The 18,805-nt window shown below is 46.2% G+C and overlaps 1 protein-coding gene across 2 annotated transcripts in view; it reads left to right on the top strand.

Annotated features, from left to right (window-relative positions):
• LOC135559081 (zinc finger and BTB domain-containing protein 46-like) overlaps positions 1–18,805 on the top strand; it is a 173,176-nt gene that overhangs the window by 113,223 nt on the left and 41,148 nt on the right. For both annotated transcript variants that reach the window (XM_064993447.1, XM_064993448.1), the window contains exon 4: positions 15,334–15,618. In XM_064993447.1, the coding sequence (XP_064849519.1) occupies positions 15,334–15,618 (285 nt within the window). The remainder of the gene's footprint in view (positions 1–15,333; positions 15,619–18,805) is intronic.

Below are 18,805 nucleotides of genomic sequence, written 5' to 3'. Positions count from 1 at the left end.
TAGAGCATGAACCTACAGGAACGGGCCACCGCCTTGATGTTAGTTGAGAACGACAGGGTGTTGTCCAGGATCACGCCAAGGTTCTTAGCGCTCTGGGAGGAGGAAACAATTGAGTTGTCAACCGTGATGGCGAGATCATGGAACGGGCAGTCCTTCCCCGGGAGGAAGAGCAGCTCCGTCTTGCCGAGGTTCAGCTTGAGGTGGTGATCCGTCATCCACACTGATATGTCTGCCAGACATGCAGAGATGCGATTCGCCACCTGGTCATCAGAAGGGGAAAGGAAGATTAATTGTGTGTCGTCTGCATAGCAATGATAGGAGAGACCATGTGAGGTTATGACAGAGCCAAGTGACTTGGTGTATAGCGAGAATAGGAGAGGGCCTAGAACAGAGCCCTGGGGGACACCAGTGGTGAGAGCGCGTGGCGAGGAGACCTGCTCCTGCTCAACTCCCCCCGTATTTATGAACTCAGTTACCACCGACCTGACACACCTGCTCCTGCTCAACTCCCCCCGTATTTACAAACTCAGTTACCACCGACCTGACACACCCGCTCAACCAGGAGTACCTGCTCCTGCTCAGCTCCCCCCGTATTTACCAACTCAGTTACCACCGACCTGACACACCCGCTCAACCAGGAGTACCTGCTCCTGCTCAACCCCCCCCCGTATTTATGAACTCAGTTACCACCGACCTGACACACCCGCTCCTGCTCAACTCCCCCCGTATTTACGAACTCAGTTACCACCGACCTGACACACCCGCTCCTGCTCAACTCCCCCCGTATTTACGAACTCAGTTACCACCGACCTGACACACCCGCTCCTGCTCAACTCCCCCCGTATTTACGAACTCAGTTACCACCGACCTGACACACCTGCTCAACCAGGAGTACCTGCTCCTACTCAACTCCCCCCGTATTTACAAACTCAATTAGTAATTGAGTTTTCAGAGTTTTTCTGCACCCACCAATCTCAAATTCTAGACATCCAATTAAACGAAACTATAGCGTCCATAAAGTGACCATTGGAAATAAACAATTGCAGATTAACAGATTGCAGATTATAATTTATCCCTCTCACATGCTCATTTCTGTCCATTAAGAAACAATAATGTGTTACCTTTTTGTAGCTTTTCTGACAACTCTAACATCTTTTCAGCCAAATCTCAAAGTTCTAAAACCGTGACCAGCACCTCGGTTGCTGAGCAACAGCTAGCTAGTAGCTGGCTGGAAGCTGTATTTAGCTAGCTAACACCAGTCGGATGAGAAGCAAGCTACAATCAAAGGAAGTTTTGCTAAATATTCTTTTCATATGGCTGAAGTCATCTTTGTAAACTTAATCAGAGCACAAACAAATAAGGTTGCGAGTCATAGCCAGTTAGCTAGCCAACGAGCCTGTAGCTACAAGCCAATGAGACTGTAACATATCTGTACAGGTCATGAACCACAACATATCTAGTTTTTATTTTATTTACCTTTATTTAACTAGGCAAGTTAGTTAAGAACAAATTCTTATTTTCAATGATGGCCTAGGAACAGTGGGTTAACTGCCTGTTCAGGGGCAGAATGACAGATTTGTACCTTGACAGCTCAGGGGTTTGAACTTGCAACCTTCCGGTTACTAGTCCAACGCTCTAACCACTAGGCTACCCTGCCGCCCCAGTTAGCTCCAGTCTTCCATAAAGGATAGCGAGCTAGCTAAGTACAGTTCCTAGTCAACACCAAACTTTAGAAACCTTAGGGAAAATGTCACACGTCTAACTTATAGTACATGCAATGGGCATTGCTCATCTAGCAACTATGGCATGATACAGTCAAACTGTCTCTATAGCTACATCTGTAGCCAGATGTGTCAGCACAAACAGCTGCTAGCTAGCTTACATTTCCTCAACCAAGACCAGCCTCACACAACTGTAGCTGATAAAACGAATTGTCTTGCAAAGAAACAGTTAGCTGTGTTGAATCTAAACCATGCCATTGCACATGCAAGTAGAATATTGGCTGTGTATTGCAGTAAGTGTACAAATGCTAGCTAGCTACTTAGCTATATCAACACACAAGACAGAGACGCACCACTGTTCCTGCATCCAAAACAAATTCCAAATTCCAGCCCATACAGTGGCTTGCGAAAGTATTCACCCACCCTGGCATTTTTCCTATTTTGTTGCCTTACAACCTGGAATTAAAATAGATTTTTGGGGGCATTTGTATCATTTCATGCATAACTATTCACCCCCCTCCCATAAGCTTGGCACATCTAGACACTGGGAGTTTTGTCCATTCTTCAAGGCAAAACTGCTCCAGCTCCTTCAAGTTGGATGGGTTCCGCTGGTGTACAGCAATCTTTAAGTCATACCACATATTCTCAATTGGATTGAGGTCTGGGCTTTGACTAGGCCATTCCAAGACATTTGAATGTTTCCCCTTAAACCACTCGATTGTTGCTTTAGCAGTATGCTTAGGGTCATTGTCCTGCTGGAAGGTGACCCTCCGTCCCAGACTCAAATCTCTGGAAGACTGAAACATGTTTCCCTCAAGAATTTCCCTGTATTTAGCTCCATCCATCATTCCGTCATTCAATTCTGACCAGTTTCTCAGTTCCTGCCGTTGAAAAGCGTTGGGTTTGCGCCAGACATATCATTTTCCTTGATGGCCAAAAAGCTCAATTTTAGTCTTCTGACCAGAGTACCTCCTCATATGGTTGGGTAGTCTACCACATGCCTTTTGGCGAACACTTGTTTTTTATTTAAGCCATGGCTTTTTTCTGGCCACTCTTCCGTAAAGCCCAGCTCTGTAGTGTACGGCTTAAAGAGGTCTTATGGACAGATACTCCAATCTCTGCTGTGGCGCTTTGCAGGTCCTTCAGGGTTACCTTTGGTCACTTTGTTGCCTGTCTGATTAATGCCGTCTTTGCCTGGTCCGTGAGTTTTGGTGGGCGGTCCTCTCTTGGCAGGTTTGTTGTGTTGCCGTACTCTTTTCCGTTTTTAATATTTTTAACTTTGTGAAACAAGTATTATTTTTTTTCACTTCAACAATTTGGACTATTTTGTGTGTGTCCATTACATGAAATACAAATACAAATCTATTTAAATTACAGGTTGTAATGCAACAAAATAGGAGAGACACCAAGGGGGGTGAATACTTTTGCAAGGCCCTGTACCTTGCATTAATTCAGCATAATAATTACACCTCCCTCCTCTGTCAATTTCATTCATACCATTTTCATAAACATTTGCGCTGACTGATCAACAGCGTCATGTTATTTTTCAGCGTTCCCAATAAATCTGAACCCAGTAAGCAAAATTAATTTTAAAATACCTATTTTCCAGATGTTGAAATGAATTAAAGGTGAAAATATGGACGTTTAAAATATTTATTTTCGGACGTAAAATATATGTATTTTCCTGATGTTGAAAAAACATATATTCTGGACTTTAAAACCCGGTTTATTTTCAGTTCTGAATGAATATTGAAAATACTTTCTCTACTTGTTTTTACTGTAATGTTTTGTACTCTGCTGTGCAAACTGCAGTGGTTCTAAAAGATATCCCTGGGATCTCCCAGGACATTTAGCAATTTTGCTGGAGCTCTGAACTAGCTATTCATTGTTTTCATTTAGCAGACACTCTTATCGAGAACAGTTATTACATTCATCTTAAGATTGCTAGGTGAGATTCAAGAGCTTGAGGATTAGTTGACAAGTTTAATCAGGTGTGCTAGCATGGGAATAAATCAATTACATGGAACGGCCTGGGGTCCCCATGGAGAGGTTTGAGAACCACTACTCTACTGTAGTGTACTGTACTGTCCAAATTTAAACCAAACAAAGACGTCTATGTTCGGGCCAAATCAATGACATTCTGGATCGGATCAAATCGAAACCAAACATAGACGTCTATTATTGGTTCAGATTTGGTCCAGACCGGACCAGAAATTAACATCTGTGGACGAGATTCCCTAAAAACTTGCCACTTGTTACGGCTTTCGAGGTGTGAAGGAGAGTCGGACCAAAATGCGGCGTGTAGATTGCGATCCATGTTTATTAAACTGAAGCAACACGAATCTAAATACAAACACTACAAAAACAATAAACGTAACGAAAACCGAAACAGCCTAATACTGGTGCAAATAAACACAAAACAAGGACATCAGGACAATCACCCACGAAACACTCAAAGAATATGAATGCCTAAATATGGTTCCCAATCAGAGACAACGATAAACACCTGCCTCTGATTGAGAACCACTTCAGACAGCCATAGAATTAACTAGAACACCCCACTAAGCTACAATCCCAATACTAAACACACCACATACAAAAACCCATGCCACACCCTGGCCTGACCAAATAAATGAAGACAAACACAAAATACTTCGACCAGGGCGTGACACCACTTCCATACATCTATAACTGTCCATGGTGGCGGCTCCGGCACGGGACGTGGACCCCACTCTATCAAAGTCTTAGTCCCTCCTCCTCGCGTCCTTGGATAGTCCACCCTCGCCTCCGACCATGGCCTAGTAGTCCTCACCCAGAACCCCACCGGACTGAGGGGCAGCTCGGGACTGAGGGGCAGCTCGGGACTGAGGGGCAGCTCGGGACTGAGAGGTAGCTCGGGACTGAGGGGTAGCTCGGGACTGAGGGGTAGCTCAGCACTGAGAGGAAGCTCAGCACTGAGAGGAAGCTCAGCACTGAGAGGAAGCTCAGCACTAAGAAGAAGCTCAGCACTGAGAGGAAGCCCAGCACTGAGAGGAAGCTCAGGCAGGTAGTTGGATCTAGCAGATCCTGGCTGGCTGGCGGTTCTGACAGATCCTGGCTAACTGGCGGATCTGGAAGAGTCTGGTTGACTGGCAGATCTGGAAGAGTCTGGCTGACTGGCGGATCCTGGCAGACTGACGGATCTGGCTGCTTAATGCTGACTGGCGGCTCTGGCTGCTCCATGCTGACTGGCGGTTCTGGCTGCTCCATGCAGACTGGCAGCTCTGGCGGCTTCTTGCAGATTGGCAGCTCTGGCGGCTTCTTGCAGACTGGCAGCTCTGGCGGCTTCTTGCAGACTGACAGCTCTGGCAGCTCCATGCAGACTGGCAGCTCCTTGCAGACTGGTAGCTCCTTGCAGACTGGCAGCTCCTTGCAAACTGACAGCTCTAGCTGCTCCATGCATACTGGCAGCTCTGGCTGCTCCATGCAGACCGACAGCTCTGACTGCTCCATGCAGACTGGCAGCTCTGACTGCTCCATGCTGACTGGCGGCTCTGGCTGCTCCATGCAGGCTGGCAGCTCTGGCTGCGCTGAACAGGCAGGAGACTCAGGCAGCGCAGGAGAGGAGGAAGGCTCTGGCAGCGCTGGAGAGGAGAAAGGCTCTGGCAGCGCTGAACAGGCGGGAGACTCCAGCAGCGCTGTAGAGGAGGAAGGCTCTGACAGCGCTAAACAGGCGGGAGACTCCGGCAGCGCAGGAGAGGAGAAAGGCTCTGGCTGCACTGAACAGGCGGAGACTCCAGCAGCGCAGTAGAGAAGGAAGGCTCTGGCAGCGCTGAAGAGGCGAGGTGCACTGTAGGCCTGATGCGTGTTGCTGGCACTGGTGGTACTGGGCCGAGGACACGCACAGGAAGCCTGGTGCGGGGAGCTGCCACCGGAGGGCTGGTGTGTGGAGGTGGCAAAGGATGGGCTAGACCGAGAAGGCTAGGGGTTAGGGAGGTGCACAGGAGGCCTGGTGCGTGAGGCTAGCACCATCTTCACCAGCCGACTAACACGCACCTCAGGACGAGTATGAAGCGCTGACCCAGGTGCCTTCAAATCCCCGACACGCTCCGTCGGGCGAATTCCATGCTTAAAGCACCAACACAGCAACTCCCTCATTTTTCTCTCCTCCAATTTCCCCATTAACTACTTCACAGTCTCTTCTTCGCTCACCTCCAACACCGGCTCTGGTTCTGGTCTCCTCCTTGGCTCCTCACGATAAACAGGGGGAGTTGGCTCAGGTCTGACTCCTGCCTCTGCCACAATCTGCCTGAGCCCCCCCCCAAGAAATGTTTGGGGCTGACTCTCGGGCTTCCGTCCGCGTCGCCGTGCTGCCTCTTCATACCGGCGCCTCTCCGCTTCCCCGCCTCCAGTTCTTCCTTGGGGCGGTGATATTCTCCAGGCTGTTCCCAGGGTCCTTCTCCGTCAAGGATCTCCTCCCAAGTCCATTTCTCCACGTAATGCAGCCTCTCCCACTGCTGCTGCTGCTGCTTCTGTTGCTTCTCCTGCTGTTGCTGCTGCTGCCTCTGTTGATTCTCCTGATTCCGGCGCCTCTCCGCTTTCAAAGAATATGGCTGCCTAAATATGGTTCCCAATCAGAGACAACGATAAACACCTGCCTCTGATTGAGAACCACTTCAGACAGCCATAGACTTAACTAGAACACCCCACTAAGCTACAATCCCAATACAAACACACCACATACAAAAAACCCATGCCACACCCTGGCCTGACCAAATAAATGAAGACAAACACAAAATACTTCGACCAGGGCGTGACACCACTTCCATACATCTATAACTTTTTCATAGGAGGTTAAAAGAACTTACGCAGCAGGTTAGGAGAATTTACATAGCAGTTCAGGAGAATTAGTTTAAGGTTAGGAAAAGGGCTAGGGTTAGCGAAAATGCGTGTTTTTAGGGACTGCTGTCCGTGGATGTTGAAATCAATGCCGATCCGGACCACACCAAAAAAAAGACGTCTGGACAGAACATAAAAAGGTTGTCCAAAAGACATCAGCAGGTCCCCTTAGTGGGAAGTAGCAATCAACAAGTGAAAAAACTGGGGGAACTCCCTCGTATTTTTGTTCAGATTTCTTTCCAAATACTCAGCCAACTTATTCAGTACTTTGAGAGTCACTTCCAGGAACGGTTATATGCTTAATGCAGCTGTTCACCCCCCTGCCCTGTTTAAAGGCAGGATCGTTGGAATTTTAACGTTACATTGTGTCTGTAACAGGCGAAGAACTCACATGTGTTTTCCAAAACACCACATAGGGAGAACTTTCAATAAGTGCATTGTTAGAGCATGTGTCGATACTGATAGGATGGAAAGAAAGGCAGAGCTGTTCTCGGATCAGGGTTCTCCATTCAAATCTTACTTTAACATTAGATACTGATGATGGATCAGCTCCTAAAGAGATGCTTAGGCAATGCATTAAATCATGATTGCACACATGTTGTTAGGTCTACGCATCATGAGGTAAAAATTACAGACAGTAGCCTACAAAATAGAACTAATTTGATTGAACATGAAATTGATTTCAATATGATTAAAATATACAGTCAGTGGCCACGAAAATGGATCACTCCTACAGACAGTGAGTCACGTGGCCATGGCGTGCTATTTAAAGCAGGCAGACAGGCAATAAGGCATTCAGTTACTGTTCGATTGAATGTTAGAACTAGCAAAACGAGTGACCAAAGTGACATTGAGTTTTTTGAGAATAGTGCGACAAACAAAAACATCCAGTCAGTGGCAGTCCTGTGGGTGAAAACAGTTAGTTGATGAGAGGTCGAAGGAGAATGGCAAAATCGGGCAAGCTAACAGGTGGGCCACAAACAGACAAAAAACGGCGCAGAACAACAGTGGTGTGCAGAACGCACAACTCGTCGATCCTTGTCACGGATTGGCTGTTGCAGCAGACGACCGGGTTCCACTCCTATCAGCTAAAATCAAGAAGAAGTGGCTCCGGTGGGCACGCGGTCCCCAACACTGGACAACTGAGGAGTGGAAACACATGGCCTGGTCCAATGAATCCCAGTTCCTGTTGCGTCATGCTGACGGCAGGGTCAGGATTTGCCGTAAGCAGCACGACTCCATGGCCCCATTCTGCCTGGTGTCAACGGTACAGGCTGGTGGCGGTGGTGTCCTGGTGTCAACGGTACAGGCTGGTGGCGGTGGTGTCCTGGTGTCAACGGTACAGGCTGGTGGCGGTGGTGTCCTGGTGTCAACGGTACAGGCTGGTGGTGGTGTCCTGGTGTCAACGGTACAGGCTGGTGGCGGTGGTGTTCTGGTGTCAACGGTACAGGCTGGTGGCGGTGGTGTCCTGGTGTCAACGGTACAGGCTGGTGGCGGTGGTGTCCTGGTGTCAATGGTACAGGCTGGTGGTGGTTGTGTCCTGGTGTCAACGGTACAGGCTGGTGGCGGTGGTGTCCTGGTGTCAACGGTACAGGCTGGTGGCGGTGGTGTCCTGGTGTCAACGGTACAGGCTGGTGGTGGTGTCCTGGTGTCAACGGTACAGGCTGGTGGTGCTTGTGTCCTGGTGTCAATGGTACAGGCTGGTGGCGGTGGTGTCCTGGTGTCAACGGTACAGGCTGGTGGCGGTGGTGTCCTGGTGTCAACGGTACAGGCTGGTGGCGGTGGTGTCCTGGTGTGGGAATGCCGTAAGCAGCATGACTCCATGGCCCCATCCTGCCTGGTGTCAACGGTACAGGCTGGTGGTGGTGGTGTCCTGGTGTCAACGGTACAGGCTGGTGGTGGTGGTGTCCTGGTGTCAACGGTACAGGCTGGTGACTGTGGTGTTCTGGTGTCAACGGTACAGGCTGGTGGCGGTGGTGTCCTGGTGTCAACAGTACGGGCTGGTGGTGGTTGTGTCCTCGTGACAACGGTACAGGCTGGTGGTGGTGGTGTCCTGGTGTCAACGGTACAGGCTGGTGGTGGTGGTGTTCTGGTGTCAATGGTACAGGCTGGTGGCGGTGGTGTCCTGGTGTCAACGGTACAGGCTGGTGGTTGTGGTGTCCTGGTGTCAACGGTACAGGCTGGAGGTGGTGGTGTCCTGGTGTCAACGGTACAGGCTGGTGGCGGAGGTGTCCTAGTGTCAACGGTACAGGCTGGTGGTGGTTGTGTCCTCGTGTCAACGGTACAGGCTGGTGGTGGTGGTGTCCTGGTGTCAACGGTACAGGCTGGTGGTGGTGGTGTCCTCGTGTCAACGGTACAGGCTGGTGGCGGTGGTGTCCTGGTGTCAACGGTACAGGCTGGTGGCGGTGGTGTTCTGGTGTCAACGGTACAGGCTGGTGGTGGTGGTGTCCTGGTGTGGGGAATGCTTTCCTGGCACACGTCCCCTAACACCACTGAGCACCACAGTGTATCTGAACATTGTTGCTGACCAAACACAATAGAGCGTCATTGGGATGAGATGGAACGGGCTGTTTGCAGCATGAATGTACCGCCATCCAATCTGCAGCAACTGGGTGACGCCATCGTGTCAGAATGGATCAACATTCCTGTGGAACGTATTGAACGCCTTGTAGAAGTCAGGTTTTTCTGGAGACAAAGGGGGGTCTGACTCAGTACACGGGCTCCCGAGTGGTGCAGCGGTTTAAGGCACTGCATCTCAGTGCAATGGGCGTCACTACAGTCCCTGGTTTGATTCCAGGTTGTTATCACATCTGGCTGTGATTGGGAGTCCCATAGGGCGGCGCACAATTGGCTTAGCGTCATCCGAGTTTGACCGGGGTAGGCCGTCATTGTAAATAAGAATTTGATCTTAACTTACTTGCCTAGTTAAATAAAATAAAACATATAGATGGGTGTACCTAATAAATTGAGTATATAGGCCTATGTTAAAGGTACAGCATACCCAAAATGCCGAGATCCGGAACCGAATGGGTTCGGGACCTAAATTCTGACTTTTGTCTCGGATCTGTGTCGGGTCTGATATCATTGCCAGAGGTCTTGGATATGTGCAATTAAAATTAATTTACAGACTGAACCCAATTGGACCTGTCCTCTGTTAATGTACTTGTGGGATGAGAACTGCGTGAGCTTGGTATTTGTGTCAGCCAATTGCAACTCAATAAAATGCATAGCTTTATGTCTGGTTCCAGCTGGAGATCTTCACGTGTCCGGAAAGTTACAAAATCCCACCCGTCCAAGGGCAACTAGAGCCGTTCTGTATAGACCTCGTCCGATCCAAGTGAGGGAAGCAGCAGAAAAGTCCTTTTTTAGGCTACTTTATTAACCGGAGATGATAAAGGTGAGAGGAGGGAGAGAAGTGCCGCTCTAGCAGGTGGGGGAGGGGCCATATTGTGAGAGACTCACAAGGGGAGCAGGAGGGGAGAGGGAGAAAGACAAACCAACCAATCGCGCTATAGTAGACTAATAGATGCCATAGTCGACTAATAGATGCCATAGCTAGGTTATTTATCATCAAATATGATTATGTAGTACCTGTCATGGACTGTATCAAACCAGGAGAAGCTAGTTAAGCTAGCAATCATTAGTTAGCTAGGCTTTGTTGGTAATAGCTGCAATATATATATATATATATATATTTTTTTTTTTATGTCATTCTGTTGAGACATTTTTGTTTGCCAAATTAAGTTCCAGCTGTAATGTTGTGTTAGACCACAATATAATTACATTACTGCATTACTGGTAGGAAAAGGAAAAACCAAAGAGGGTAATATGCTAAACTAAATTTAATGCCGCGATAATCTGTTCCTATTTTTCCTGTAAACAATTACTTGACTTACTTTTGATATTACCCCAATTAAGTTACAGTGCCTTCACTATTCTAGACTTGGTGGTGGTACAGCCTGAATTCAAAACTCGATTACATATGTTGTTTTTTCTCACCCATCTACTCACAGTACCCCGTAATGACAAAGTGAAAACGTGTTTTTAGAAATTCTTGCAAATGTATTGCAAATGAAATACAGATATCTCATTTACATAAGTATTCACACCCCTGAGTCATGGTGAAATCCCTGAGCAGTTTCCTTCCTCTCCGTCAACTGAGTTATGAAGGACGCCTGTATCTTTGTAGTGACTGGGTGTATTGATACACCATCCAAAGTGTAAGTAATAACTTCACCAGGCTCAAAGGAATATTCAATGTCTGCTTGTTTTTTACCCATCTACCAATAGGGGCCCTTCTTTGTGAGGCTTTGGAAAACCTTCCTGGTTTTGTCATTGAATCTGCGTTCTGAAATTCACTGCTCGACTGAGGGACCATACAGATAATTACATGTGTGGGGTACAGAGATGTTCAAAAATCATGTTAAACACTATTCTTGCACACAACACAAAGGGAGTCCATGCCACTTATTATGTGACTTGTTAACGTTTACTCCTGAACTTATTTCGGCCATAACAAAATGCTTTAATACTTATTTACTTTACATTTTAAACTGTAAAAATGTCCAAAAACAAAATTCCACTTTGACATTATTATTATTGTATGTAGGGCAGTGACATACAAATCTAAATGTAATACATTTGAATTCAGGCTGTAACACACACACACAAAGAAATGTCAAGGGGAGTGAATTATTTCTGAACGCACTGCACTGTAAGCAACTTTTGTGAAGGTTTGGTGTGGTATAGCTATCATTAGGCTTAGCTACTGCAGGTTTGGTGTGGTATAGCTATCATTAGGCTTAGCTACTGCAGGTTTGGTGTGGTAGAGCTATCATTAGGCTTAGCTACTGCAGGTTTGGTGTGGTATAGCTATCATTAGGCTTAGCTACTGCAGGTTTGGTGTGGTATAGCTATCATCAGGCTTAGCTACTGCAGGTTTGGTGTGGTATAGCTATCATCAGGCTTAGCTACTGCAGGTTTGGTGTGGTATAGCTATCATTAGGCTTAGCTACTGCAGGTTTGGTGTGGTATAGCTATCATTAGGCTTAGCTACTGCAGGTTTGGTGTGGTATAGCTATCATTAGGCTTAGCTACTGCAGGTTTGGTGTGGTATAACTATCATTAGGCTTAGCTACTGCAGGTTTGGTGTGGTATAGCTATCATTAGGCTTAGCTACTGCAGGTTTGGTGTGGTATAGCTATCATCAGGCTTAGCTACTGCAGGTTTGGTGTGGTATAGCTATCATTAGGCTTAGCTACTGCAGGTTTGGTGTGGTATAGCTATCATTAGGCTTAGCTACTGCAGGTTTGGTGTGGTATAGCTATCATTAGGCTTAGCTACTGCAGGTTTGGTGTGGTATAGCTATCATCAGGCTTAGCTACTGCAGGTTTGGTGTGGTATAGCTATCATTAGGCTTAGCTACTGCAGGTTTGGTGTGGTATAGCTATCATCAGGCTTAGCTACTGCAGGTTTGGTGTGGTATAGCTATCACCAGGCTTAGATACTGCAGGTTTGGTGTGGTATAGCTATCATTAGGCTTAGCTACTGCAGGTTTGGTGTGGTATAGCTATCATTAGGCTTAGCTACTGCAGGTTTGGTGTGGTATAGCTATCATCAGGCTTAGCTACTGCAGGCCTATGAAGCCAGTGCCCTGACAGTTGAACTTGAGGCGAGGAAGAATGTTTTTAATCTAACAATATAATCGTTATCTTTATAAATATTTGGATAGAAAATGAATGACTTCTGTACACCTGTATCTTTATAGCTGAAATCTGACAAGTATAGAGAAATCTATACAGTGGACACCTACAGTATGTATATGCAATGCCCTGATGCATTTAGAGCTCAAGTTTCTGACAGCTGAACCATGAGGCTCCTAAATGATTGTTTTAGGAAAGTAGAAACCAATAAAACAACAGACTATAAGGTTTTGAATATACTCCACATCGAAACACAGCAAACATTTTTTGGGTAATTTGTTTTTAGCAGTTTTTAAGGACACGTAGGTCATTTGGCCAAACATCTTGATTTTATGTTGAACAGAGATCTTCTGTGTATAAAGTGCAAAAATGTATCTAACTCCCCATTTATCTGTTATACGATCTGAGGCAGTCAGTAATTAACAAGTGTTTTCAAGTGCAACTTCAGTAACGACGGTTTTGGGAAACCGCTCAGAGATTTAACGATGCCTGAAGATGCTTCTGGGAAACCAGGACTGGTGCAATAAGTCATGTGAGACAAAACACATTACATTTGAAGCGCAAATTACAATTTCAAAACACACTTTTTGCATGTTGAAATGTTGTATCATTTTGTACAATCACCTTCCAGTGTAAAAACATGGAAATTAAAAACAAAAACCAATGTTTCAAGTGAGAAGTAGGGATTGGTCTGAAGCCCACCAAGGTTTTCCAGCTTTGACCAGTACAGCAGATACAGTGCATTCAGAAAGTATTCAGACCCCTTCCCTTCTTCCACATTTTGTTACATTACAGCCTTATTCTAAACTGGATTCAATAAATGAAAAATCCTCATCAATCTACACACAATACTCCATAATGACAAAGTGAATACAGGTTTTAGACATTTTTTCAAATGTATTAAACATAAAAAATACAATACCTTATTTACATAAGTATTCAGCATCTTTCCTATGTGAATTGAACCTGAGCTCAGGTGTATTCTGTTTCCATTGATCATCCTTGAGATGTTACTACAACTTGGACTCCACCTGTTGTAAATTCAATTGATTGGACATGATTTGGAAAGGCATACACCTGTCAGTATAAGGTCCCACAGTTGACAGTGCATGTCAGAGAAAAAGCCAAGCCACAAGGTCGAAGGAATTGTCCGAAGAGCTTTGAGACCGGATTGTATTGAGGCACAGATCTGGGGAAGGGCACCAAAACATTTCTGCAGCATTAAAGGTCCCCAAGAACACAGTGTCCTCCATCATTCTTAAATGGAAGAAGTTTGGAACCACCAAGACTCTTCCTAGAGCTGACCGCCCAGACAAACTGAGCAATCGGGGGAGAAGAGCCTTGGTCAGGGAGGTGACCAGGAACCTGAGGTCCAGAGTTCCTCTGTGGAGATGGGAGAACATTCCAGGACAACCATCTCTGCAGCACTCCACCAATCAGGCCTTTATGGTAGAGTGGCCAGACGGATGCCAATCCTCAGTAAAAGGCACTTGACAGCCATCTTGGAGTTGGCCAATAGGCACCTAAAAACTCTCAGACCATGAGAAGCAAGATTCTCTGTTCTGATGAAACCAAGATTGAAATTTTTGGCCTGAATGCCACATGTCACATATTGAGGAAACCTGGTACCATCCCTACGGTGAAGCATGGTGGTGGCAGCGTCACGCTTTGGGAATGTTTTTCTGCGTCAGGGACTGGGAGACTAGTTAGGATCGAGGGAAAGATGAACGGAGCAAAGTACAGAAGGTTTAAATCCTAAGCAACCTACAGTAGCTACTGTAGTAGGTCAAAGCTGTGTGCTAGAAAACCTTGGTAGAGCTTCTTCTCACCCAAATTTAGTTTTTTGTTTTTAATATATATTTACACACTATGAGGTTTGAATAATACTGTGAAATTGTGAAAATGATAATTCACTTTTAGTGTAAGACCACCTTTGAAAAGACCACCTGAAATGTGCTTGTTTGGCTGGGTGTTTGCCCTCCTGTCAGCCAATAACAGCTAGTTTTCATGCTCCTCCCATTAAGATCCTCCAATTAGGCCTGTCTCTCAGACCACTCCCAGACAGTCAAAATTCCTGCTTGAGAAATCATTTTGCTCTCTCGCTCTGACTTCCTCTCTTTCTCTCTCTTTGCCTACTCCTTTACTCTTGTCTTCTCGCTCTCTCTCTCTCAATTGTTATCTTTCTCAGTTGCTGTGCGAGTTTGTGTGTGTGTGTGTGTGTGTGTGTGTGTGTGTGTGTGTGTGTGTGTGTGTGTGTGTGTGTGTGTGTGTGTGTGTGTGTGTGTGTGTGTGTGTGTGTGTGTGTGTGTGTGTGTGTGTGTGTGTGTGTGTGTGTGCGCCAGCAGTGCTGTCAGTAGCTGTGTGTGACAGACATATAGATCTACAGAGGAGAGGCGTGTGTCTGCTGCTGACAGCTGTTCACAACACCCTCTCTACGTTACTCTGTCACTGGGCTGCCACTGCAGTCTAAACAAGCCTTTAGTCTCTGTATCTCTCTCTCTTTCTCTTGTTTCTCTTGCCCTCCATCTCCCTGTCTCTGTATCTCACAGTATCTCTCTCTCATGTGCTCCATCTCTCTCCTTTGGTCTCTCTGTCTCTCTCTCTCTCTCTCTCTCTCTCTCTCTCTCTCTCTCTCTCTCTCTCTCTCTCTGTCTCTCTGTCTCTCTGTCTCTCTCTCTCTCTCTCTCTCTCTCTCTCTCTCTCTCTCTCTCTCTCTCTCTGATTTATTTGTGTTGTGTGCTATGTCAACAGCTTCCGGTCCTTGTTGTAATTGGTAGAGTTAAAAGGATAAGTTTTTCATGGAAAAACAGTCAAGACCAAATGTATGTTGTCAACAGCCAGACAGCCCATCTGTCCCATTTGTCATTTACACATGTGAAGGTTAGACAGAAAGGAATAATGATCATCAGTAACTGTAAGGGCAACTGCTTTTGTGATTTCTTTTTGAAATCGTGTCAATGGTTTGGTATCCTACATTGTTTATATTGTCATGTGTGAAGAGTAATTAATGATTCCTCTCTGTCTGTCTCCAGGTGCAGATGTGACGGAGCCCAACAGCTCAGATAGTCGCGGAGAACGTCTCGACTATTTCCTCAAACAGGAAGAGTCTCTGGCAGCGAGCGAGGCCAACTTCCTGGGTGCCAGCGAATCAGATGAGGCCGGAGGTGGGACCGGGGGCAGGACTACCCCATTGGTAGCCAATCTGAGGGCAGCATTGATGAGCAAAAACAGCCTGCTGTCGCTACGGGCTGAGATGCTGGGAGACGATAACCCTCTCTTGTTTGAATACCTGCCCAAAGGAGGGCACTCCCTCTCACGTAAAGTTACTGTTATAGTACATGACACTATAGCTACTGTTTGAGTGTCACACATTACCACTGAAATAGAATCACCATTCTCTTGTTGGCTTTGGTGTGTATGTATGCTTGCGTATGTGCGCGTGTTCAGTATGTAACAGGTCTGTGTGATGGTGCAAGAGAGGACAGTTGTGACTCAGTGAAAGAACATTGTGCTGGGATGGCTCCCGGGTGAGGATTACTCAGTTGTGACTCAGTGAAAGAACATAGTGCTCGGATGGCTCCCGGTAGAGGATTACTCAGTTGTGACTCAGTGAAAGAACATTGTGCTGGGATGGCTCCCGGGTGAGGATTACTCAGTTGTGACTCAGTGAAAGAACATAGTGCTCGGATGGCTCCCGGGTGAGGATTACTCAGTTGTGACTCAGTGAAAGAACATTGTGCTGGGATGGCTCCCGGGTGAGGATTACTCAGTTGTGACTCAGTGAAAGAACATAGTGCTCGGATGGCTCCCGGGTGAGGATTACTCAGTTGTGACTCAGTGAAAGAACATTGTGCTGGGATGGCTCCCGGGTGAGGATTACTCAGTTGTGACTCAGTGAAAGAACATTGTGCTGGGATGGCTCCCGGGTGAGGATTACTCAGTTGTGACTCAGTGAAAGAACATAGTGCTCGGATGGCTCCCGGGTGAGGATTACTCAGTTGTGACTCAGTGAAAGAACATTGTGCTGGGATGGCTCCCGGGTGAGGATTACTCAGTTGTGACTCAGTGAAAGAACATATTGCTGGAGTGAGTGAGTGAGTGAGTGAGTGAGTGAGTGAGTGAGTGAGTGAGTGAGTGAGTGAGTGAGTGAGTGAGTGAGTGAGTGAACGTTGTGGATGGGTCCGTGCAGGTGTTTGTGTATGAGGCTTTGAGGATTATGATCATGATGCTAGTAATTGGTATGATAAAAGCTTAAATCATCAATTTACATTTCCCACTCTCTGCTCCTCTCCGTGAAGTTATTTTGGACCATTGGAATATACAGTATCTCCCAGTGCATATTTGTGTGTGTGTGTGTGAGCGTGCACGAGTGTTGCCTTCCTTGGCTGGTGATTGTCTCCTTTGTGCCGAGTTGTTTCTGTCTTTGTTTGGGGGGAGACGGAGAAAGGAGTCCAACTCTAAAACTCGTCATGCCCTTTTTGCTTCACTACAATAGTACTGAAGGTTGGTGCTTTAACACTTTGATTGAATGACCCCCCCTCCACAAACACACTGTTGAGTGTGCCAGAGAAAGATGTCTCTGTTGGTTTGCTTTAAGTGGAGAGACTGAGGTCCTGTCACAGACTGCAACTTATCTGACAGGCTCTTACGGAAGGGAGAGGCCTCTATCTCTCTCTCTCTCTCTCTCTCTCTCTCACACACACACACACACACACACACACACACACACACACACACACACACACACACACACACACACACACACACACACACACACACACACACACACACACACACACACACACACACACAAATAATTTAATGTAAGGGAAATAATAGTTCAAAATAGTTCTACAGGCAAAGAATCCTCAATCCCAGTCATGTGGACCCTTAACATACCAGAATATCTATCAGCTCTCTCCAATCTTCCTTTGGCATCAGTATCACACACACACACATACGCACTAACACAAGCATGCACACACACAGCAGTGGAAGAAGTACCAATTTTCATACCTTAGTCAAAGTAAATATACTGTAACTTAAAGCAGCAATCAGCAGTTAAAACAATAACAAAGTGTTTTGACAGTTCTCTGACCTCCCTATAGGCTCTCATCATTGTCGGTGATCAGGCCTACCACTTAACTCTCTTGGTAGATAGTGTGGTCTACAGATTATCATCAAAAACATATAAAATAGCACATTTGGTTAGGAGCCCGTCAGCCATCCCCTCCATTACTGCCACCATTACTTTGCCGAATGCAGTTGACTGCAGTTTGGTTTTGTAACCGACTTCACGCTGGAGAAGTGTGCTCTTCACGGAGGAATCCCAGTTACAACTGTACCAGACAGATGGCAGACAGCGGGTATAGCGTCGTGTGGGGGAGCGAACAGAGTGCCCAATGGTGGTGGGGTTATGGCATGGACAGGCATAAGCTACGGACAATGACCACAATTCCATTTTATCGGTGGTAATTTGAATGCCCGGAAACACCGTTATGAGATCCTGAGGTCCATTGTCGTGCCATTTATCTGCCGTAATCACCTCATGTTTCAGCATGATAATGCAAGGCCCCATGTCGCAAAGATCTGTACGCAATTCCTAGAAGCTGAGAATGTCCCAGTTCTTCCATGGCCTGCATACTAACCAGACGTGTCACCCATTGAGCATGTTTGGGATGCTCTGGATCGACATGTACGACAGCATGTTCCAGTTCCTGCCAATATCCAGCAACTTCGCACAGCCATTGAAGAGGAGTGGCACAACATTCCACAATCAACAGCCTGATTAGCTCTATGCGAAGGAGATGTGTCGGGCTGCATGATGCAAATGGTCGTCACACCAGACACTGACTGGTTTTCTGATCCACGACCTTACCTTTTTTTAAGGTATCTATGACCAACAGATGCATATTTGTTTTCCCAGTCATGTGAAATCCATAGATTAGGGACTAATGAATTCATTTCAATTGACTGATTTCCTTATATGAACTGTAACTCAGTGAAATCTTTGAAATTGTTGCATGTTTGTTCAGTGTATATCTTTTATGGAATGTAGTGGAGTAAAAGTAAAATATGTCAAAAATATAAATCGGTAAGTACAGATAGATGAAAAATGACTTATGTAGTATTCCAAACTATTTTTACTTTGTTACTTTACACCACTGTACATACATTAACACACACAGACACACGCAGACACACACAGAGACACACAGAGACACACAGAGACACACACAGACACACACAGACACACACAGACACACACAGACACACAGACACACAGACACACAGACACACACAGACACACACAGACACACACAGACACACAGACACACACAGACACACACAGACACACACGCACCTCTAATGCTACAATTGACTTCCAGGAAACCCTTCTAAACGCTTCTAGCTAATCGTAGGATGTGTGGAGGAGGAAACGGTGGATGTTTTCAGGGATATTTAGACAGTTTGTTGTTGTTGACTATCAGAATGTATTTACTT

Source organism: Oncorhynchus masou, chromosome 17 (assembly GCF_036934945.1).
Source record: "Oncorhynchus masou masou isolate Uvic2021 chromosome 17, UVic_Omas_1.1, whole genome shotgun sequence".
Lineage (NCBI taxonomy): Eukaryota > Metazoa > Chordata > Actinopteri > Salmoniformes > Salmonidae > Oncorhynchus > Oncorhynchus masou.
Note: the sequence above shows the minus strand (reverse complement) of the source record. Positions and strands in the feature narration are given on the sequence as shown.